At 57.7% G+C, this 21,595-nt stretch overlaps 3 protein-coding genes and 1 long non-coding RNA gene across 28 annotated transcripts; 2 read left to right on the top strand and 2 right to left on the bottom strand.

Annotated features, from left to right (window-relative positions):
* Positions 1-314: 314 nt before the first annotated feature.
* On the bottom strand, positions 315-8,162 carry KIAA0895L (KIAA0895 like). Of its 21 annotated transcripts, none has more exons than XM_038538708.1 (10): positions 7,526-7,927; positions 6,730-6,829; positions 5,662-6,289; positions 5,360-5,439; positions 4,814-4,888; positions 4,589-4,732; positions 4,193-4,325; positions 2,964-3,269; positions 2,728-2,825; positions 315-1,688 (listed from the first exon to the last, which is right to left on the bottom strand). In XM_038538708.1, the coding sequence occupies exons 4-10, from the start codon at positions 5,381-5,383 to the stop codon at positions 1,524-1,526; spliced, it is 945 nt and encodes a 314-aa protein (XP_038394636.1). In that variant the 5' UTR covers positions 5,384-5,439; positions 5,662-6,289; positions 6,730-6,829; positions 7,526-7,927; the 3' UTR covers positions 315-1,523. The 21 variants fall into 21 exon arrangements, with proteins under 21 accessions (XP_038394636.1, XP_038394637.1, XP_038394639.1 ...); XM_038538709.1 differs by having other exon boundaries at positions 5,944-6,289; XM_038538711.1 differs by lacking the exon at positions 5,662-6,289.
* A 91-nt stretch (positions 8,163-8,253) lies between these two features.
* Positions 8,254-10,014, top strand: LOC111096057. The gene is made up of 2 exons (XR_005360226.1): positions 8,254-8,471; positions 8,896-10,014. It is a non-coding gene; the product is annotated as an uncharacterized LOC111096057 (long non-coding RNA).
* On the bottom strand, positions 8,502-14,066 carry EXOC3L1 (exocyst complex component 3 like 1). Of its 4 annotated transcripts, none has more exons than XM_038538680.1 (14): positions 13,794-14,066; positions 13,476-13,569; positions 13,088-13,248; positions 12,788-13,007; positions 11,628-12,240; positions 11,431-11,548; positions 11,173-11,298; positions 10,976-11,076; positions 10,661-10,771; positions 9,571-9,700; positions 9,319-9,441; positions 9,086-9,241; positions 8,870-8,994; positions 8,502-8,782 (listed from the first exon to the last, which is right to left on the bottom strand). In XM_038538680.1, exons 1-14 carry the CDS (start codon positions 13,938-13,940, stop codon positions 8,593-8,595), a joined length of 2,415 nt encoding a protein of 804 aa, XP_038394608.1. In that variant the 5' UTR covers positions 13,941-14,066; the 3' UTR covers positions 8,502-8,592. The 4 variants fall into 4 exon arrangements, with proteins under 4 accessions (XP_038394608.1, XP_038394610.1, XP_038394609.1 ...); XM_038538682.1 differs by having other exon boundaries at positions 13,476-13,538; XM_038538681.1 differs by having other exon boundaries at positions 13,088-13,263; positions 13,476-13,538; positions 13,794-14,065.
* Positions 13,325-21,548, top strand: E2F4 (E2F transcription factor 4). Of its 2 annotated transcripts, XM_038538683.1 has the most exons (12): positions 13,325-13,549; positions 14,738-14,926; positions 15,082-15,672; positions 16,098-16,207; positions 16,349-16,510; positions 16,839-16,882; positions 17,587-17,648; positions 17,871-18,168; positions 18,675-18,881; positions 20,208-20,255; positions 20,447-20,491; positions 20,593-21,548. In XM_038538683.1, the coding sequence occupies exons 3-12, from the start codon at positions 15,352-15,354 to the stop codon at positions 20,706-20,708; spliced, it is 1,413 nt and encodes a 470-aa protein (XP_038394611.1). In that variant the 5' UTR covers positions 13,325-13,549; positions 14,738-14,926; positions 15,082-15,351; the 3' UTR covers positions 20,709-21,548. The 2 variants fall into 2 exon arrangements, with proteins under 2 accessions (XP_038394611.1, XP_038394612.1); XM_038538684.1 differs by lacking the exons at positions 13,325-13,549; positions 14,738-14,926 and having other exon boundaries at positions 15,036-15,672.
* Positions 21,549-21,595: the final 47 nt, after the last annotated feature.

The raw sequence follows: 21,595 nt of genomic DNA, 5'->3' as shown, positions 1-21,595 counted from the left end.
GTCTTTAGGCCCATTTTGTCCTCAGTATCCCAGGCTGCACCCCCCAGAACCCTCAGTCCCAGCGCCCCAGTGGGACAAGCACCAGACCCTGGGGCCCTGCCCCACAGTCCTTTTCCCCTCATGAACCAACTGGAAGTGTCTATGGGGGGCAATGTAGTCACTTGCCCCACTTCATGGAAGCCCTTGGGCCTGGGTTAGAGAGCCAGGGAAGGGAGGCTTCCCTCCACTTAGGGCAGGCTGGAGCTCACAGTCTTGGGAAGTAATATCAGGAAAGAGGAAGAGGAAGGGATCTTGGGTAGACAGAGGCCACACACTTCATTGTAATTGTTTTAATTGTCTGGCTTCTCTCTAGACTGGGAACTCACTGAGGGTTCTGACCAGTAACTGGCATATAGAAGGTGCTCTACACAAAATCACTGACTAAATGAAAAAGGACTTTCCAGTTGCCTTTCTAAGTTTTACAGATGGGAAAACCAAGGGCAAGGGTGAGTGGGAATGGGTCAACATCACACAGCTGAGTCTGACATGAAATGAAGCAACAGCCACCTCTACACCCTCCTGACCCAGGAGGGGCGCAGGACTTGACACACCAGCAAGGGGCCTGCCCCTCAGGTTGAAGTGTGGCTGCTGCCAGCCTATGCCACCCTCTGCCAGAGACCAGCTGTGAGGGTGCGGGCAAAGACAGCAACAGCACAGGTCAGTGGACGGGCTGGAGGCAAGGCCAGGTGAGCTCTTAGGCTTGACTCACAAAGCCTAAAGGATTGTGTGTGTGTGTGTGTGTGTGTGTGTGTGTGTGAAAGAGAGAGAGAGAGAGAGAAAGAGAGATGAGAGTGAGGTTAGGAACAGGTGGTGCCTTCCAGAGGAGCTCTGTTCCCTCCACCATACCTTCAGAAGCTGCTGCCTCCCAGTCCCAGGAAGCAGAGCACATAGATAGGGAATAAATACATGACCAGTGGGAGAGGCAAAATGCTAGAAAGCACCCCCAGCCCAGCTGGGTCTCTACCACCAGGACCCCTGCCCCTTGAGTCTGTGTGAAAGCCAGGCCCTCAGGCTCAGGCAGTCACCCCAGGAGAAAGGAGATCCCCACCAGGACCCAGTGAGAGGTAGACAGCGTGAAAGCTGAAGGAGCACCAAGGGGCCAGGTGGGGGAAGGGAGAGACTGGAGTATGCAGACACCCAAAGCCATCTCATGCAAGAAAAAGTTTCTACTCCCAAACCACCCCCCATCCCCATCATGCTCGGCCTCCCTCCTGCCCAGGCTTCCCCTCTGCTCAACAGAGAGCTGGAGGTAGGAGGGCCAACTCAGTTTGCTTGGCATGCTACTACTGGTCCCTAGGCCCCAGGGAGGCTAGCAAAGGACATCAACCCTCTGATGCTGCCACTCCTACTTCCTGGGATGCTCCTGCCCTCCCATTCCCCAAGAAACACCCAGGCCATGGAAGCACAGAACAGTCAGCTTCATGTTCTGGGAGCTGTTCCAGAGCCCTCCGCCCAAGGCCTCTGCCTGGAGCCATCCACCAGCATCAGTCAGGCAGCAAGCGGCCCAGTTCTGCTTCATCCAGCCGGTTGGTGGCCATGATGTGTTCCAGCTGCTGCCGGTAGCGCGCCAAGTCCTGCATGAAGTGGGGCACCCGGGTATTGTCCAGCACCCCATGGGGCCGCAGATGGTCTACATCCTCATAGGACACCTGCAAGAAGGAAGCTGGGCCTCAGGGATAGCCAGAGGTAGCACTGGCTTTCAGGTAGCTGGTCCCAGCTCCATACCGTGTACAAATGGTTCATTGCCCTCTGCTCCTGGAAGGCCTCCCTTTCCCCTCTGGATCCACTCCCAATGTTATGTACCCTCAGGCCTAGTCCTGGGTGTTTGTTCTTTCCCTCTCAACATCTTCCTTTATCATCTGTGCCCTACAACTCTACTCCTAATTCCAACCCAGCTTCTCCCCTCACCTCCAAACCTAGGTATCCAACTACCTCCTGAACACCTTCCCTGGGATCTCCTTCAGGCACCTCAGACCCCACACCAAACGCTGAACTCCTGGGCTCCAGCTTATGCCAGCCCCACCTTCCTCACAGGTTCCCTATATCAGCTTGAGGGAAGGGACCTGGGATATGTTACCCACCAAGTCAGGGTGGCTATTGAGTTAGAGGAATTCCACTCTCCGAAGAGCTTTCTGCAGCTTGCTCCTCCCTCTGCATGGCCACTGCCCAGTTAGACCAGACCAACATCAACTCCGCGGGAGTGACTGCAAAGACAGCTTCCTCCTCCACCTGTGCTCCCCTTCCCTAGGCCTCTCTGTCTAATCCACCTTCCATCTAACATCCACAGGGAGCCTTCTAAAGCAAAAGTGACATTTCTCTGCCTAAAGCTCTACTGATACCCTGTTGCTTCAGGTGCAGTCTACCTTCCTCAGCCTGGTACAAACACCCAGAGCCAGACACTTGGTCCCTGGCCATTTCTCCGGCCTCCTTCCCAGGCTGTGTTGACTGCTCCCCAGGTGTGAATGCTCGCCTCCTCTGAGATGCAGCTAGCTACACACACCTGCAGTCTAGGTCAAGTACCTACTTTTGGCTGCCAGGCTGCCACTTCTCTTTTGTTCACCTCCACCCAGGTCTCCTCACCAGAGAAGCCTGGCACCTTGTCCTCAGTCGAGCAGCCATCAGAGGCTCAGGGAACACTGGTGTCACAAGGAGAGCTGGCTAGGATCTCTAGAGGGCACAGAGCCTCACCTTGCCCAGTGAGGTCAGCAACGGGAAGTCGATGGTCTGGCGGTGCCGCAAAATGCGCACGATGCCATCCAGGTACACCTGATCCTTGCTGAAGCAGCCTGTGGGCACCGGACGGCTGTGAGCCCCGAGGAACGAAGCCTCCCACCCTCACCCCGGGTCAGGGCACTCCCCCCCCCCCCCCCCCCGCACCCAGTCCTCCCGTTCAGGGCATCCCCCAAGCCGGCGCCGGCGCCCACCGGGCAGCGAGGTGTCTGTCTGGCCGCGCTTGGCACGCACGCAGTACTCCCAGCGCACGTCCGCGTCCTGCACGTAGCGCGCCAGGTCCTGGAAGAGCTGGCGGAAGGACATGCGCGAGGCACGGTGGATGGTGTAGTACAGCAGGGCGGCGCGCCACAGAAAGGGCTGCTTGCGGAAGAGCACGCTGTGCAGGCTGGCCAAGCCCTCCTCGGTGGGGTTCGCGGGCCGCAGCCCGTACTGCAGGCGGCCTTCCGCGCTGTGCCACGGCTGCCGCGCGTTGTTCACGCCCCGCAGGTAGTGAGTGCCTGCAGGGAAGGCGAGGGGAAGGAGAAACTGGGTAGGGCATAGGGGGACCAACTTGCCGGGCCCTGTCCTGCTACATCCTGCAGGACTTCTAGCCGGTGACTCCCACGTACTCCAGCCCCTAAACTCAGGCTCTCAGCAAGTTCTCCCCGCCCCCGCCCCCAATGCATACTCACCCAACCCCAGGCAACGGGAAGACCCTCCTCAGGTGAGCTTACACCCAAAGACTCAGAATCCCCCACACAAGAATCTTTCCGCATCCATTCAGGGCTACACACACAACTCTCCCAAATTCACACTGCCCCCCACGCCCCCAGGAGAGGTGTAGGAACTCACAAACCACCCCAGCCCCACATCCTGCATGCCCATATCATTTTGACAGTCATGCTGATGACCCCAGCGGAAAAACACCTTTTGCCCAGAGCCACAGGATTCTTGATGAGGAGAGACAGACAGAAAGGAATACTAATTAGTGTCCCATGCTCTCCTTTTCAGCTCAGTCTATCCCTTCCTAAAACCTGGCTTTGTGTCCTCAACTAATTTTCTTCCTAGGATCTGGCCTTCCACCCACCCTCGAGGGCCTCCCTGTTGGTGGGGCTAGTGGGACCCTCAGGGTACTCTGGCCTGTCGGAGCCTCAGTAGCCTTGTCCCCACTGTCAAGGGAAGTCAGAGAGGAAGTAGAGCGAGGAAAAAATACCCAAAAGGAGCAAGAGATGGGAGTGAGCCCAGAGACTGGGCGGGCATGTTCTGGCCTACCTCTGGGAGCCAGAGGGGGTAGGTAGCTGCTCACGAAGGGAAAGGGCCCATCCTCCGGAAGGAAGGGGAAGAAAGAAACAGGGTGGGGTTACTGGGGCCCCAAGCTGCCCCCCACATCGTCCCAGTCTCCTCTCATCCTACCCACCCACCCACCTATCCACACCCTGACCTATCTCGTGCCGCAGCATGCCCTCCAACCAATACTGGCGGGCTCCAGTCAGGTTGATGGCCAGTGTTGGTCGGCTGTTCTCCACCATCATCACTGCCTGGGACAGCAGGTCTTCACTCAGCTGCACCACAACCTGCAGGTGGTAGTGAACCTAAACCACGGCAGCCAGCCCTGGGACCGGTATACAGGCGGACCCACTGATGCCTCAGGACAGCCAGGCCACACCCTTGGCCAGGGAACCCACCCTTCACCACCTCTGCTCAGAGCCAGCTGCCACCTCATTGGGACAGAGATAGGGGCTTGCCTGGGGTCACGAGCTGGCCTGGTGTGGAGCTGGGCCTGGCAGCCCGGTTTGGGGCACATACAAGAGGGGCCTCAAAGACAGGGCTAGCTCACCTCCCCGACGCAGCCCTCTTTCTGCATGTATTTGCGCACAATGGACCAGATCTGGCACTTGGTCAGCAGCTGGCCCCCCGTTGCAGCCTCAAAGTGTTCATAGGTACCAAACTTCTCCAGGACCGCCTCAATGATGCCAACTGCCTGTAACAGGGTTGCAGTGGCTGGTCAGACCAGGCCTCTTGGGTGATCAGGACAAGGGTAAGGTGGGCAGGCCAGACTGACCTGATGGATGAACTGTCCAGAAGCTTCACAGTACTTCTCCAGCACAGCCGTGGGCATGGGTTCCTGGTACTCGAACTGTGGGTTGTAGGTGTAATGGGACTGGAAGAACTTGTCCCGCTCACGGTCCATATTGGTTGGCCGTAAGGCCACCAACATGCAAGGGCTCTTGCTGGCACCACGGCCTGCATCCTTTCGAGTCTTAGCAATGTGAGGCAGGGAGGCCGCAGACCGCAGGGTGCCCCCACCTGGGTCCCGTGCCCGTCCAGGTGGGGCCCGACCCTGGGGGCCACCTCCCCGCCGGCCAGTACTATTTACAGTATAGGTGCTCTCACTGCGACGCATGTGGCCACGGTGGCCCAAGTGCAGCTCTGAGAAGGGCTGCAGCTCAGGCCTGGGCGGCAGAGCTGAGGGGATTGACAGAGCCAGGGGCAAGGCCAGGGACCGAGGCCAGGGGTACAGCAGTGTCCCATCTCGGTCTGAGGGCTTCAGCCGATGGCCCAAGGATGAGGGACTAGCTGGCGGGCTGGGGGGTGCCTGTTCATACACCTGAGCCCCTGAGTCCAGCACCATTCTGTCCTGGGGGTCACATCCAGCCGGGTCACTCCAACTCCCCACACTGTCGACTTCTGGGGACACAGAAGGGCATGTGGAGACCATTATGAGCCGGTGTGGCCTGAGCATCAGCAGGCCTTGCGCTCCACAATGCCCTGGCCAGGTGTTCAGTGGGCTCGGGGCCTGCCACCAGGGGTCTGGGTAGCTGCCCCTCACCCCCTTCCCGGTGTCCATTCCCTCCAGGCAGGCTCATCCAAGGAAGCTGGACTGGGGGAAAGCAGGAACTATGCACTCACCTAGATGGTGGTTCTGGAATCCCCTTAGCCTATGAGCTGCCGAGAGCAAGGCCCGAGCCCCAACTCGTGCTCAGCGCCCACCTAGACTGAGACCTGGTGGCGTAGCCCCAGCTGCCGGGAGGACAGCTGAGGGGGCCTCACTACCTTCAACCTGCCTTCCGCCTATGGCATTTTCTCGGTCTCACCCCTCGCATCCCATCTAGCTCCACCACCTCCTCCACCCCAGTTGGCCTCAGTCAGGTCGGGGGCCTGCATGTCCCTTGATTATGTTACTTCCTCCACCTGGAATGCGTCCTCTCTCCTCTGGGTCATCTGTTCAAATCCAAATTAGGATCAGCTTTTGGGGAGCAGAGGGAGACTTGAGCAAATTCAAGCCAATTCCTGGTCTGTCTCCTATCAGAGGCCTCTTTCTAGTGGTCATCCCAGGCCAGCGTTGGCATGTTCACCCCTTGCTCTGTACTAGGGCTCAGAACAAGCCAGTCTCTCCCCAGAGACTGTCTGAAGGCTCCAGACTTTGAACTCCTCTGCCTGCTCAGGGCCACAATTCCAGCATTTCTCCAACGCCATCAATCTCTTCCTCTCTACTGGATTCTTTCCATCAGCATAAATACATGCTGTTATTTCTGTCCTAAAAAAAACAAAACCAAACCCCCACTTGACCCCAAACTCCTCTAGCCCCACATCTCCCGCCAGCTGCTCATTATTGCAGCACAACACCCATCACCCATCTGTACACAGTCTCAACCCTTCTTTCCTCTTCTCTCTTACGTTTCACTCCAATTAGGTTTTTATCCCCACTCTCCATTAAAATTGAGCTGAATCTGACCAAGGTCATCAATGATCTTCATATTGAACAGTGCACAGGACATAATTAATCATCTCATCTTGGAAACATGTTCCCCACTTGGCTTCCCAAATACACTCAAACATGTTCTCCTACCTCACTGGCTGTTACCTCTTGGCCTTTTTTGCTCATCATTCCTATCTTCCTGACCTCTTAACACTGTAATGGCTCAGGACTTGGAAACTTCTATGGACACTTCTCCCCTCTTCTCCATTTATACTTACTCCCAGAGTGATTTCATCTGCTTTCATGTTTCAAATACATCAGCCCAGACTTCTATAAACTTCAGACTGGTGTTGCCAGTTATCAATTCAACATCTTTACCTAAAAGTACAATAAGCATCTAAAACCGAACATGTCCCCTATCTGGAATGCTTCTCCCCATATAACCACAGGACTCACCTCTCCCACTTTCCTCAGATTTCTGCACAAATATGCTATTAGACAAGTCTCCTTGAATCACTATAAAATGGTGAACCTCCTCTTTCCTCTCCACCACAATCTTCCCTTCCCCACATTATTGGTTTCTGAAGCAGTTATCACCATATGAAGCACAGTATAGTATAGTTATCTGCTTTCTCCTTTCGAATGTTCAACAGCTGTGTCCCCAGAACCCAGAACAGTACCTGACCCAGAGCAGTTGCTCAATAAATGAACCCAAGAGTACTTCTTCTCAGAACTGGAAACATTCCTTGTCCACACTATGTCTCCCTATCTAGATCTGGTCCCCTGCCCCCACCTCCCTTCCCTCTGCCTGGTGACCAGCTCTTTGAAAAGATTTCAGGCCTCAGACTTTACTCTTCTCAACCAACTGCACACTTCTCTGGACTCCTCACTGGTCTCTGGGCACAATCTCTGGATCAATCGCCTTCATCTCCACTCCCCCCTCTTTCATTCGACCTACGTCTTCGCAATTACCAAGAATACAACTGTTTCTTTCACTTCTTTTGCCACGATTGCCCTCGCAATGTCTCTGTAGCAAATTCCTGAGCATTCCTCAGGGCTCGGCTTGGGTCTCACCTCCTCCGGGAGGCCTTCCTGGCGTCTTGGAGGCTCCCAGTGTCTGGGCGGCTCCTTTACCACCCTAAGCTGTCACTGTCGGAGCCCAGATCCGTGTTTCCTCACCACCCCCTTAACTCCCTGAGGGCAGGGACAGGTCTGACTGACCCCCATGTCCCAAGCACCCAACACTACATGAGGAATGAATGAAAGATGACTGGGGAGGAGCCCGGGCACTAGGCGGAGTCTGGCGACAAATGAGAGGGTGTGGCCTGCGCCAATAAAAAACTCCCGGAGAAGGTAACGTGGAAGGGGAGCCAATGGGGACGGGGAGATAGAGGAGGGGCGTGACCTGCAGCCAATAAGAGGCGGAGGATGGGACAAGGGGCGTGGCCAGTGGAGGGCGGAGCCGGAGGACAATGGAGGGGGGTTCTCGGCTAGAGGAGTAGGGATCGCGTCGCGCGCCTCCGCGGCCTCCCGGGGGCTGGGGGTTCCGCCCGCGTACCGCGCCCCCACCTGTTCTCTCCTCTTCTCGCCACCGCCGTCCCCTCTCCGCAGCCACCAGTCGCCGGCCGCCCGGCCCGCGGGAGCCGACCGCTGGTGACGCACGCACTCGGGCGCGCGCACGCTTACGCGAAGGCGCGCGTAGTCGCGTCAATCTCGGCGGCGGCGCGCGCCCGAGGAGGCAGGGGCGGGGCCGGGCGAGCAGAGGGGCGGTGTCCGCCACCGGGTCACGCCCCTGGGCGCGGCCGTGTCTTAAGCCCGCCCCCTCCACGCGGGCCGGAGCGTTCCCGTGCGCCGGGTGCCCGGGGGCCTCGCGGTCAGGGCCTCCACACAGTGCCCTGGCGCGGACAGGGGGGCTGTAGTCCGCCTGTGGGGGCGGAAGCTCGGTACTTGGGAGCCGCGTCCACACCGGCCGACGCCAGGATACGGGAGGCGCCGCGCACACATCAGGGCCGGAGCCAGGGTACCTTAGGCGTTTCGCTGAGCGTGGACCCCCTAGTCATCGCATTTTTATTTCATCCGCCCTTCCCCAGGACACAATTCAGGCTCTGGGGGCCGTCCCTGTGTTCGGGGGCAGCCCGGGGTCAGGCACAGGGCCCCGAGGGAAGGCAGGAGGACAGCGTAGGCGTAGGTGCCGGCACGAGGCTGAAGAGTGCGCGGCGACCCGCGGGGGGCGAGGGCTGTGGGCCGGCCTGCAGGGAGCTGAGTGCGGCCAGGCGCTGCTCTCGGGACACGTCCCCGCGCAGGTCCAAGAGGGCAGAGACGTGATCCTCGCTAGGGGGCGCCACAGGGGTGTGTGTCACCTCCGCCCCACTCCTCCCAAGCCCGCCCCCGCTCCATCCCCCCCCCCAGTCTTCACACCTCACGTCAGGAAATTTTTGTCGCAGGCCTGCCACCTCGAGGCCAAGTAGCATGGGGTCGCGGAGGTTCAGCAGGTCCCGAAGAGCGAGGAGCACGGGCGCGCACTGAACACTCTCCTCCAGGCCCTGAGCACCGCGGAGTAGGTCTCGAGTCCCCCTTCGGCCCCCGCCCAACCACTGAGACTCCCGCCCAGCTGCTCCCCTAACGGACTCTCACCAAGCCGAGGAAGAGCTCCCGAAGCTGGGCCGCGTCGTGCTGCAGGCGCTCGGCCGCCCGGGTCCTCTCGTCCGCGCCTCGGCACACCAGGCGGCCCTGCATCAGCGCGCGCAGGTACTGCAGTACCACCGTACGTTCCGCCTCGGCCAGGAGCAGCTGCGGAGAGCGCAGTGGGTCCAGCATGCCTTTTCCGTGGGCGCTTCCCTACTCCACAGTCTTCCCCTTCAACGCACCTGGACCGCAGGATTCCGCACGCGCCTGAAATCCTGGCAGAAGCGCTCCGTCCTCTTGCACACGTCGTCCAGCAGCTCTGGGCTCGAAAGCCACCGGCGTGAGGGCAGAGCCGTGAACAGGGGCTGCGGGATGGGGGAGCAGAAACAGGGCTGGAGGAACAACCAGACCTAGCATTCCTCCAGACCTAGCATTCATACACACGTGTATGCTGAATCTCTTCCTCCCACCCCCATCCCCACCTGAAGCCTTACCTGGAGCTCGGCCAGCAGCGCCTCCAACACCAGGCGGCAGACCCTTCTCTGCAACTCGTCCAGCGCTGCCTCCACCGGAGCCAAAGCTCCTGAAGCCACCCCGTCGGGCTGCAGGACTGACACTGAGGAGCTGGACAGACCGAAAGTTAAGGCTTCAGGACCAAGGCCAAGGCCCTCGCGGCCCTCTGTTGTGTAGCCACTCTGACGCCACCTGGTGGTGCAAGTGTGTGGCGAGATGGGGCAAGGGGGGGCTCTCAACCCTTCTGAAGATCTGGGGCTTGGATTAAGGACGGGAGTGGTGGGCTCAGACAGCTAGCAGGAACCCAACCAGACCTGCTTCAAATTCAAAATGTGACTTCGAGCAAGTCGTATCTTTTGTTCTCCGTTTGGGTAAAGAAAGAGTTTAATCTCAATCAGGAGGGAATAAAACTCATCATTAGCTTGTTTGTTCTCTCTGCCCTCACCACATAGAACATAAGACCAAAGAAGAAGGGAATTTTTTTTTCTGTTGTTTACAACTGTAACCTCAGACATTACCAGGCACAGAGTAGGGCCTTGATAAGTATGTGCTGAATAAACGAATAATTGATACAATGTGTCAGGCAGGCACTGTGATAGGTACTTCACATTTGTTATATGATTCTCAGAATCTACCATTATTACCCACATAGTGCTGATGAGAAAAACGAGATTCAGAGATTAGGTAACCCATCCAAGGTCACACAATTAGCAATTAGTAGAACTAAGATTGGACTGCCAGGGCTATGTGACTCCAAAATTTCTTTTTTTTTTTTTTAAGATTTTATTTATTTATTTATTTAAAGATTTTATTTATTAATGAGAGACAGAGCGAGAGAGAGAGAGAGAGAGGCAGAGACACAGGCAGAGGGAGAAGCAGGCCCCAGGTAGGAAGCCCGATGGGGGACTCGATCCCAGGACTCCGGGATCACGCCCCAAGCCAAAGGTAGACGCTCAACCGCTGAGCCACCCAGGCATCCTTGAGTCCAAAATATCTGATGACCTTTGTGTGGACTGGGTCCATATCTAATTGGGGTTCAGTAAGGGGTTCTGGGAGGGTGGCTTCTGGTACCTGAGTGCTGACTGGTGGTTGAGGGTGGCCAGTAGGTAGGGCACATAATGAGGGGCCATTGCTTCCCCCCTCACGTGGTCTCGGGAGAATCGGATCAGAGCATCACTAAAACTGCAAAAAGCAGAGGTGGTTCCTGTACCTGTCACTCTGGCACCCCCACAATCTGAGTCCAACCTCCAGCCCCACCTTCAAGAAACCCAAGACGCTGTTTTGAAGGAGCCCTTTCCCACTGGTGTGCCTTATTCACTCAGAACCCCTTTGGGCTTCCCCAGGAGCAGGACTAGGGGTCAGATGTGGGTCGACGCCTTGGCAGACCTCCTCAGGAATGTGCCCAGCTCTGATAATGCCATGGCATGCATCCGTTGCTGCAGTGACTCACTGACCAGGCTGGTCACGCGAATGTTCTCTTCTAGGATCTACAGGCAGAAATGGGTGGCAATCAGCAGGGTCCTAGTCCTGTTCTCCCTTTCCCCTATGGGAGCTTGCCACCTGCCTGGCCTCTTCCCACCCACCTGTAGCACTATGGCCGGCATAGGTGAGTGGTAGAAACCAGATGAGTCGGTGCCAGGTTCCTGCTCTCTGTTCCACTCAGCTACCTCCCCATCCAGTGCGTTCTGCAGCCACTGGGCCACATTTGCCTGGGGAAAGGGGCAGAAGGCAGCAGGATGTAGCAGGGCACTGATACTACTAGAGACAGGTAGACATACGACTCTAGATACAGGCCCACAGCTGGTGGAAGAGTTTCTCATACCCGGGGCCCAACTACTCACCTGGATTTGGGCCACAAATGTTGCCTCTAGCTGTTCAATGTTCTCCAGGGTCAGGAGGGGCTCCAGCTGAGACACGTCAGCCTCAGGCCCCAACTCGAGGCTCCCCATCATTTCGGGCCTGCAGATGGGTAGCCCGGTTTCACTCTGTGCCTCCAGCCTCTGATCCACCCACTTCCTGTTGCCCCAAGGGTACTGACCCCTGGTACACATGCAGTGCCCAATGCAGCAAGGTGAAGGCGTCAGAAGCACCTAGCTCAGGCCCTTCCAGGAGCTGCTGCAGACAGCGGCGCAGTCCATGGTGCAGGGTGTGCGTCCACAGCTGAACCACCTTGTAGTGTGGTGGGCAGCAGGGTGCTACTAGTGCTTCAGCTGTGGCCAACTCGGCTGGTAAAGCCACCCGCAGAGCCTCCAGCCACCCCTTCAGGGCCCCGGGCTCGAGCAGAAGAGGTGTCCCAAAGTGGGTTCTCTCCAGGCCCTCCTGTAATGCCTGCAGACAACGCTGCCGCCAGTCCCTGGGGGTCAGCTCCAGGGAGGGTGTGTACCCGGCATCGACTTCCGCTATGCGCACAGCAGCCACCAGCAGGGCTGGGTCCTCCCGTGCCAGCTGCCCTGCGGCCCCCGCAGCCACCTCCACAGCCTGGCCAAGAGCCTCAGCCAGAGGGCCCAGCGCCTCAAAGACTGGCAGCTCCAGGCCCCCCAGAGGTGCCCACGTCTCCTCTTGTAGCTGCTCCAGCTCCCGAAGGCACGCATATGCCTCCAAGAGCTGCTGGGCATCAATCAGGGTCCGTGTGTGGGCCACTGCTGCTGGCACTAGGAAGGGAGAAGATGAAACAGCCCTAAGTTTCAAACTTCCCACCTGTGCAATGGGCACAGCCATGGATACTGAGGCCCCTAGGGCTGGAGTGATGTGTAAAATGCATAATAACCAGGACAGCAGAGCACTGACCAATCTGAAAGGACCCAGAGAAGGGCCCAGAGGCCTACTGGGCCAGATATAAATTCTTGAGTTGATGGAGCAAGAGGAAGTCAGGGATCCTGGAGGCAAGGCAGGGAAGAACTCGTGGACCCTTGCTAGTGGCTATTTACCCATCCTATTAAGGAATCATTTCAATAACTTTGCAACCAGGGCGGTCAGAGCCACTTGACTGGGTCTCAGCCCTGAGTCCTACAACGCATGCTTGACAATCCCAGCATGAGCTGATTTGTATCCAGATTCCTCTGCCATCAGAAACCTGAGTCACTCTCTGGGAGGTCCCTGGGGTGTCCCTCCCATCTAAGGGTGACGCCCTTTGGTCAGTAATGGGCATGTACTGACTGACTGTTGAGGGGCTGAGGCCCAGGGCCCCTGCACACTCACCTGCCCACAGCCGGGGCAGCAGCTGAGACAGGACCTGCAGTTGCTTGTGCTGTGCAACCTGTTCCCGCAGCGGTTTTAGGGTCTGTGTGGTCTCTGCCAGATCCTGAAGCAACCCATGGGCCTGGCCAAGGGCCTCACGGGCTGCCTGCAAGGCCTCAGAAGCCTGGGCCAGCTGCCACACACCAATCTTCACGCCCTCCAGGTAGGACTGCACCACCGACTAAGGAGGGAGGCAGCCTGTGAGGCCTGGCCAGGCCGGCAGCCCACCCCCAGCTCTCCTTTCCCTTGACCAATGCCCACCTTGATGCGCGCTTCCAAGGAGCAGGTACGCTGAACCTCACGGCTGCGGTACTGGCTCAGTCTAGCCAGCTGTTCCGGCCGGTAGAAGATGCCCGAGGCCCATTTGAGTGCTGCTCCTCGGGCCAGCTGCTCCGCCCTCTCCTGCTCTGGCCACTCAGGCCCTGGGCAGGAAGAGCCTGGGCAGCCTCGTCAGTTGGGCAAGGCCGATGGGAAGTGGCCCAAACCTGTTCCCCTTCCTACTTCCTAGCCTGTCCCCCTAGGGCAGTCTGACCCATTCCTCTTGCTGCCCTATAGAGCACCGGCCAGACCTGGCAAGGAGGACCCAACCCCACCAATGCCATCTTTTTGGCCACCATCCCTCCCCTAGTCCACCCGGAAGGGCTCCTACCGGGAGGAATTGAGGGCTGCATTTCATCCTTGGTTGCTGAGTCCATGGCAGTCCTTGGAGGAGCTGGAGATGAGGTAGGAGTCGGGGCAAGAGCCTGGGTTAGAGTGGGCAGAATGGGTGCTCCTGTGAGCTGCAGCCTCGGTCTAGGCCCCTCTGAGAAGGAGGAGGGGGTTTCTTGCCCAGCCCCCTCAGGAAACGGGAGGACTGGGTTTCTCAGTTTTGCCCCTGCAGATGCCAAGTGAGGCAGAGCAGACTCAAGCCCCTGCTGGCCCCAGCTCCAGCTCTGAACTGCAGAGGATGGTTTAGTATGGAACTCACCAGGCTTGACCAGGCATCCAGTTCCTTCTCCTTTGAAAACACTCTTTGGCCTTGAGGATGGCCCTCTCCCCCAGTCCTCAGGGCAAAGCAGGGTATTCTCTTCACTGGCTCACGAGGCCTGGGTGGCTCCAGCCTACACCCCAGCATGCAGCAGAATCCTCCCCAAGGAAGCCTCTGTACCACCTCCCCTGCCCAGGAGCACCCTCCTCCTTCGAAGGCCCCTCCTTCCCCAAGGCCAAATGCCCAGAAAGGAAGGAAGCTGAGTCTCTGGCCCTTTATTCCCAACAGGAAAGTGCATCTGCATTGTGGGATGGGGTGGGGAGGGCTGGGCGCCACTTCCTTGGGGGGAGGGGGTGTAGGAGTCCTGCCCAACCCATCCAGGACCTCTTACGTCCTGTGCTCAGGACACAGACTCATGTGAACTAGAAGGCCCTAATTTGGGGTAGAGAGCAGTGTGTGCAAATATGGGTGCAGACAACATCGCAGTAGGAAAACTGTGTTGATGGCTCCTCAGAGGGAGGGTAGGCACCCCTGCAGAGAACTGAGAGGCTGTTGTGAGGAAGGTGTGTGGTGGGTGATGGTAAGAGAGGGGTAGGAGGGCTCTGAAAGCTGTGTTTGTCTTGAGAGTTACAGGGGGCCATGGAGAGGACCACCAGGTAGTAATAATATAGTGGATGCTGGTTACCACCCAAATCCACCCTGCGGGACCACGCCACTTCTTCCCCTAGCTGTCCGGAACGTAGGTTGCTAAGATGTCACAGCTGAGTCTCTCACTCAAAGTCAGGGCACAAAGGCCTGATAACCTTGTCTGGACATGGACCACCTTGGAAGGGCCCCACCTCGGTTTCAGGGCTCCTAACAGGATGGCCTGAGACCTCTATTGTAACTGCATCACAGTTTAATTCACCTTTCTCCTCAATTTTGCGTGTCTTACTCCCTTACAGATGTGGATCCTCAATAAACTTCCCTGCAGACAGATTCCTGTCTCAAAGTCGGCTTCCCAGAGATCCTGACCTAAAGTAAATGATAATAAATATTGATGGTATCAAACATAACAAAACGGTACTAGCCACACCTAACCCTTTCTACCTGCCAGGAACTGCTCTAAGTGCTTTACTGACATGTGCGCATAGGTAAGCATGTTTGCATTGGTGGGAAGATGGTTACAATTCCATGGTCTCTGGGTACTGCAGGGTGGGGACGAGAGAAAGATGAGGCTGGGATCAGGGAAGGGGAATGGGAGTGGACACAAGTGGGCCCGCTGTACCCAATGCTGGCTGTTTGGCAGGAACTGAAGGACAGCAATGGGGTCAGTTAAACCAAGACACTGGGACAGCTTCCAGGAGCAGGTTGGGGGAAACACATTGCGGTCATCAAGCAGCGTGGTCTCCTCTTCCGCAAAGGGGACAGGCTGGGTATGCCTGGAAGGTTCTAGCGGCTTTCCCTTCTCTACTGCCGGGGCTGCCCCCCTGACTTCCTCCACCTGCCCCTGGACCCTGTCCCCTCTCCCGGGATCCCCGGATTGTCTTCGTCCTCTTCGGCGGTTGGACATTTGCTGATGGTCCCCGAAGTTTTGCTGCCGTGTCCGCAGAGAGGAATTGCGCCGGGTTCCCTGGGAGGGCGCGGAGCGGAAGCGGAAACAGCGGCGCTGGCGCCGGCGGCCGGGTGGCCAGGAACGGAAGCGGAAGTGGCGGCGGCGCCGGCCTGGCCTGGCCTGGCTGAGGGGAGGCGGCGGGCGGGAGCGATGGCGGAGGCCGGGCCGCAGGCGCCGCCGCCCCCGGGCACCCCAAGCCGGCACGAGAAGAGCTTGGGACTTCTCACCACCAAGTTCGTGTCGCTTCTGCAGGAGGCCAAGGACGGCGTGCTTGACCTCAAGCTGGTGCGGCCTGGGCTAAGGGGCGCCCGGGAGGATGGTGGACCAGGCAGGCCCGGACCGGTAGTGGGAACCCCTGGGGCGGCCCCGCTGAGCCCTCGGAGGGCAAAGCGCCATCCGTGTGCTTTCTCACAGGCGGGAGGCCAGGAGCGGTTTCATTCATTCAGCCGGGGCCATTGGGCGTCCGCTCTGTGCCAGGCTCTGGGCTGCAGGCGGTGGTCCTCGTGGCCCTCCTCGGCTGGTGTGGGGACATCAGTTCAGACGGTGCCGGGCCTCCTCTGCCCCGCGGTCCCGAGCTGCTGCAGTGCCTGGGAGGGGGATTGGGACTCGGGCCACCCCTTTTCCAGAACCCTTCCAGACTAGGTCTCAAGGTAGCTGGGGGAACACCTGAGAGTGGGCCTGAGTATCCTGCACTCTGTTCTGTCTGCCAGGCAGCTGACACCCTTGCTGTGCGCCAGAAGCGGCGGATTTACGACATTACCAACGTCCTGGAAGGTATCGGGCTGATCGAGAAAAAATCCAAGAATAGCATCCAGTGGAAGTGAGTGGGGGCACCCGGGAGAGCAATGGCGTCTCCCACCCAGAAGTGGCAGGGGTGTGGGGAGGAGGACACAGGAGAGAGCAGGGGCCACGGGACCCAGAGTTCCTGGCAGCTCCTCTCAGCCCCACTCTCTGGGCTCAGGGGTGTGGGGCCTGGCTGCAACACCCGGGAGATTGCGGACAAGCTGATTGAGCTCAAGGCTGAAATCGAGGAGCTGCAGCAGCGGGAGCAAGAACTGGACAAGCACAAGGTGTGGGTGCAGCAGAGCATCCGGAATGTCACAGAGGACGTGCAGAACAGCTGATATCCTCCTGGCGGTCCCTGCTCCCGGGGAGTGGGCAAGGGGCCCTCTAGTCCAGCTGGGTTTGCTCTGTGGTGCCCTAGGCACTGTCCCTCTTGGGAGGATGATCCTGCAACTCCTGGGCAGGTCCCTGCCTTGGCCTCCCTCCTCAAACTCAAAGCCCCTCCCCAACCAACCGTGGTCTGTGATTCTTCCCTATGTAGACCCCAGGTCCCAGGACTTTGTCTGAGAGCTTTCATGTCAGATCTCTGCTAAAGAGCTGGGTTTTCTCTGTGGTCTGCCATTTGTCACCATAGGCAGGGCATCAGCCGTTCTCCTTAACCCCCACACCTTGGCCTACGTGACTCATGAGGACATCTGCAGATGCTTTGCTGGTGAGCAGAGCCTGGGTAGGGGGACATGGGGGTGGGGCTGGGCTGAGCCACAGCCTTGAGCAGTGGGCTCAGTGCCCAAGGAGAGTTTAGTCTCTTAAGAGGGTTCCATAGGCTTGCCCAAAGAGGAACCAGGCAGGGTAAGTCCTGGGTTTGAGGGTCACCAGGACTCCATGAAGACAAACCATATTGAAAGGGTACAAGAGTTCTGGGCTGGGTCCCTAGGTCAGTCCCCATCTGCACTGTTCCCTGGGCTTGGCTTCTCGGACATGACAGAGGCATAAGGGGGACAGAGCATGTGCGTACGCATATGCATGATGTTCCCTTGCAATCTATCAGTTATTTGCATTACAAATACAGGAACTGCTCCTTCTTCATCCTGCATCCCCTAAACTAGTTTGGAAAAGGAACATTGGCCTTGGCCAGAACATCTTCTAGGGACCAGCCCCATCAATCAAGGAGTGAGATGCCTATGGCCAGCAATCCTTCAGTCCACACGTTTGAGCCCAGATTTTCTGGTTACTAACCCTTGGGCTCTTGGGAAGAGAAAAGCTTTAGTTTTCTGCCTCAGCCACTGTGGTGGGGGTCGGGTGAGGCTTACTATCCTAAGAGACCATGATTTCCTCCCTTGCTCAAAGGAATAGGTACCCCTATTCTCAGATTAGATTGAGCCCATGGGCCCTGACTCCTCTTCCTTGTCATTCTAGGAGATACCCTCTTGGCCATCCGGGCCCCATCGGGAACCAGCCTCGAGGTGCCCATCCCAGAGGTGGGTGCTCAGCCCAAGCAGGCGGGGTTGATTGAGGGCGGGTGCTGGCTGTGGAGCCCGATAAGTCCCGGGTGGGGCAGGTAGGGGGTGGCCTGGACTTGGGGTTTATCTAGAAGAACGGGCAGCCTAGGGTGGGAGAGGACACTGGCCCCGGCCCAGGGTTAGGCTGGCAGGAGCCAAGCCTGCTTCTCATTCCGCCTGTCCCTTACCCCCCACCTCCAGGGCCTCAATGGACAGAAGAAATACCAGATTCACCTGAAGAGTGTGAGTGGCCCTATTGAAGTGCTGCTGGTAAACAAGGAGGCATGGAGCTCACCGCCTGTGGCAGTGCCTGTGCCACCACCAGAAGATCTGCTCCAGAGCCCACCTGCTGTCTCTACCCCTCCACCTCTGCCCAAGCCTACCCTGGCTCAGCCCCATGACACCTCACGCCCAAGCAGTCCCCAGCTGACCACCCCCACCCCTGTCACTGGCATCACTGAAGCCCAGGGGGTGCCCGGTCCAGCAGCTGAGATCGCAGGTGAGGTAATAACAGGCAGCTGGTGATAGAATGATTTCTGGGGCCCGGAAGGCAATACCTCTGTGTTGTGGAATGCGTGCTCAGAGTTGGAAGAGACCTTGGGGAGGATGTCCTTTTCCTAACCTCCAGCTGGCCTCCCCTTGCTGTGGTCATAAATGAGCCCTTTCTAATAGGCTCTGATGGTGTGAAGGGATATTAGTGGTAACAGTTTTCCCCAAGTCCACTTGTGTCTCCATTCAGCCCCCCTTGAAGTGTGGTCACAGGAGTCATGTCATTCATGAGTCTCTATCCTGCAGGCCTCATGCTCCTGTCTCCTTTGGTGGCTCATTTCTGCATTACCTCTGCAGGGCGCTGGCCAGGGGCAGGGTCGGGGGGACTGGCAGTGCTTATCTCTCCTTGGGCCTGGGAACCGGGACTCTTGTCACCCCTACTGTGGGTTCTAGCACAAAACTTCAGTATCCCACTTCCTGCTCCCAAGTGACTGGGTTCAGGGGATCTGGTTGCAGTGAGTGGTGGCCCTGGAACGGACAGCAAGGACGGTGGTGAGCTTGGCTCCCTCCCACCGGGCCTGGCAGCCCTGGACACTCGGCCGCTGCAGTCCTCTGCCCTACTAGACAGCAGCAGCAGCAGCAGCAGCAGCAGCAGCAACAGCAGCTCATCCGGACCCAACCCTTCTACCTCCTTTGAGCCCATCAAGGCAGACCCCACAGGAGGTGAGTGCATGTTCCCTGAGGGGCAGGGAATCTGGCCGCAGCCACTTCTAGGTCAGAAACAGCTGGGGCTGGAACCTAGCTCTCCTGTCTCCTCAGCCAGAGCTGGCCAGCCCCCACATCAAACCTTGTTTTGACCCCAGAGCTCTGCCAGTCTGAGTGAGGAGCCTGGGCTCCACAGAACTCCCAGGCCCCTCTCAAGCCTTGCCTCCACCCCCACCGCCCTACCTCCCCACTCCCTCCCCGGGCACTCAGGTGTCAGGAAGGCATAATAGCTGTCCTGGGGATGGGGTGTGGGAAGGCACTCAGGCTTCAAAAGTGGGGGCAGTGTCTTCCCAGGGGACGTGATGTCATTTGCCTTGAGTCTTCTTTTTATCCTGCGATTTGGGTATTCGCTTCTAGGACTCGTTCTCCTCAGCCCACAAGCACCAGTCTCTTCTCACTGACACTGTCCTCTGTGTTCCCTCTCTCACCTTCACTGGGTCCTTAACTGAAACTAGCTTTTCTCTGTCAGTGTGTACCCTACTATTGGCCCTGGTCCCTCAGGCCTGACACCTGCACATCATTCTGCTTCCATCTCCTCTTCGCTTTGCATTAACTGAGTTTTGTCTCAGACATCTCCCATCGCTGCCTTCATGTCCTCATACTCAGGGTCATTACTGGCTACCTCTGTCCTGAATTCTTCGGCATCTTCCGCTCTACCCTGACTGATAGGGTTGTCTGAAACACAGGTTGTGTGTGCCATTTCTGAGTTTACAGAGTACCTCCAACAGCTTCTTAAGGGCTGGTGGGTAAGAGCAGAGCCCCCTCACCTGGTATGTGCAGTCCTCGTGCACCAGCACTCTGCTAGTTTAATTTTCCCCTGCTCCACACGTGTGTCCTCCAGTCAGACCTTTGTAGCAGACTTGTCACCCTGTAGCACCAGCGCCTATCGAATGTCTGCCTGCTTTGCCAGATGACCTGGTCCCGGGTGTGGTCGCTGAGCCTAGCATTGAGCAGGTGCTCAGCAAGGGCAGGAGTGAGTGGGGCAGCCGCCATCAGACAGGGCATACCTACTGAGCCCGTGAAGGGAGGGGTCTGCTGCCTTTCTGCAGCACTTCTGAGTTAGAAGGGCCGTATCAGTCACCTGCGATGAGCCTTTAGTACCCTGGGTACTCAGGAGTTCACATCTAGCCAGGGAGACTGACAACGCCAGCTTGGCCTGGGGCATGCCCTCCACCTCCAGCTGTGTGGAGCCCCAAGATGGGTGGTAGATCTGAGGAAGGTGGGGGCTGGAATGGGACCAGACTGGATCTCTGTGCCCTCCAGCATGGCTTTCTTGTCTTTCAGTTCTGGAACTCCCCAAAGAGCTGTCAGAAATCTTTGATCCCACAAGAGGTAGGTCTGCACTCTTCCGTGGGGTAAGGGTCTCATGGTTGTTTTCTTGCACTTCTGAGGCCCTGTGATTGCGTTTGGTACCTGGACAAAAAGTTCTTGATGGGGGGGTGGTGCGTGGAGGGCCCTCTTCATGGGCTTTGGTGGGTGGAGAGCCAGGAGCCAAAATGTAACCCAGCTTTTCCTCCCTCCAGAATGCATGAGCTCAGAGCTGCTGGAGGAGCTGATGTCCTCAGAAGGTGGGTGGCCCAGGAAGGTGGAGGGTGGGGGTGGGAGTGGGGGCTGGGCAACTGCTGGGGGCTGTGCTTGGCCCAGGGCCTCAGCCTGGTGCTCTCTGCAGTGTTTGCCCCCCTCCTCCGCCTATCTCCACCCCCCGGAGACCACGATTACATCTACAACCTGGACGAGAGTGAAGGTGTCTGTGACCTCTTCGATGTGCCTGTTCTCAACCTCTGACTGACAGGGACATTCCCTGTGTGGCTGGGACACAGACTGTGTGACCTGGGGGCTGCCTGAGGACCTCCCCTGCTCTACCCCTACACGGCTTGAGAGCCACAGACTCCTGGCTTCCCCAGCCTTCCCTCACTGCAGTTCTGATCAAAACTCCCACTCCTGCACGAGTAGAGCACCTGTACCGTGCTAGGAAAGCAGGGGAAAGGGGCTCAGCCCCCTTCACCATGGAGCCAGAGCGTTTGCCTCTCCTTTTCTGGGGCTTTCCCCCACCTCATGCCCTCTCCGAGCCCTCTCAGAGCCAAGGCTCGGCTGCCACTCAGTGGCACAGATCTGAAGACCTGCCATCATCCCCATAGGGCAGCTTGTCCAGCCCCACTGCCCTGTTCCAGCCAACGCCTCCCACTCTGGGGAGGAAAGCTGAGGGTGGAGCCAGATGCTTGCCAGCACCACTCCGAGCCTCCTTCCCTTCTCCCCACCCCTGACCCTGCAGCTTCCCCTAGACCTCTCCTGTGTACCCCTCATCTGCTGGACCTTTAGCTCTGAGTACCTATGGGGGCGGGGGGAGGAGAATGGCTGTCAACCAGAAGGAACAGAGAGGTCTTTAGCTAGAAATCTGGGCAGGTGAGCCCCTGAGGATTGGCCCAATCTCCTGCTGCCCTGTAGACCAACCCTCCCTTCTTGTTTATTCATTTACCCTCATTTAGAGCCATTTGCAGAGATTTAGAAAGATTTGCAGTAACGAATGGATTCCTATATAAAGATTATTTTTATACTTTTTGCAGCAAAAGAAAATTGTAATATTTGTACAGTATCCAAGTGAATAAAAGACCATGCCTAAGGCTATCTCTGATCTGGTTCTTTCAGGGCCCCTCCCTGCAATTCTGCTGGAT

Source organism: Canis lupus, chromosome 5 (assembly GCF_011100685.1).
Source record: "Canis lupus familiaris isolate Mischka breed German Shepherd chromosome 5, alternate assembly UU_Cfam_GSD_1.0, whole genome shotgun sequence".
Taxonomy (NCBI): domain Eukaryota; kingdom Metazoa; phylum Chordata; class Mammalia; order Carnivora; family Canidae; genus Canis; species Canis lupus.
This window is presented reverse-complemented; position numbering and strand designations above follow the sequence as displayed.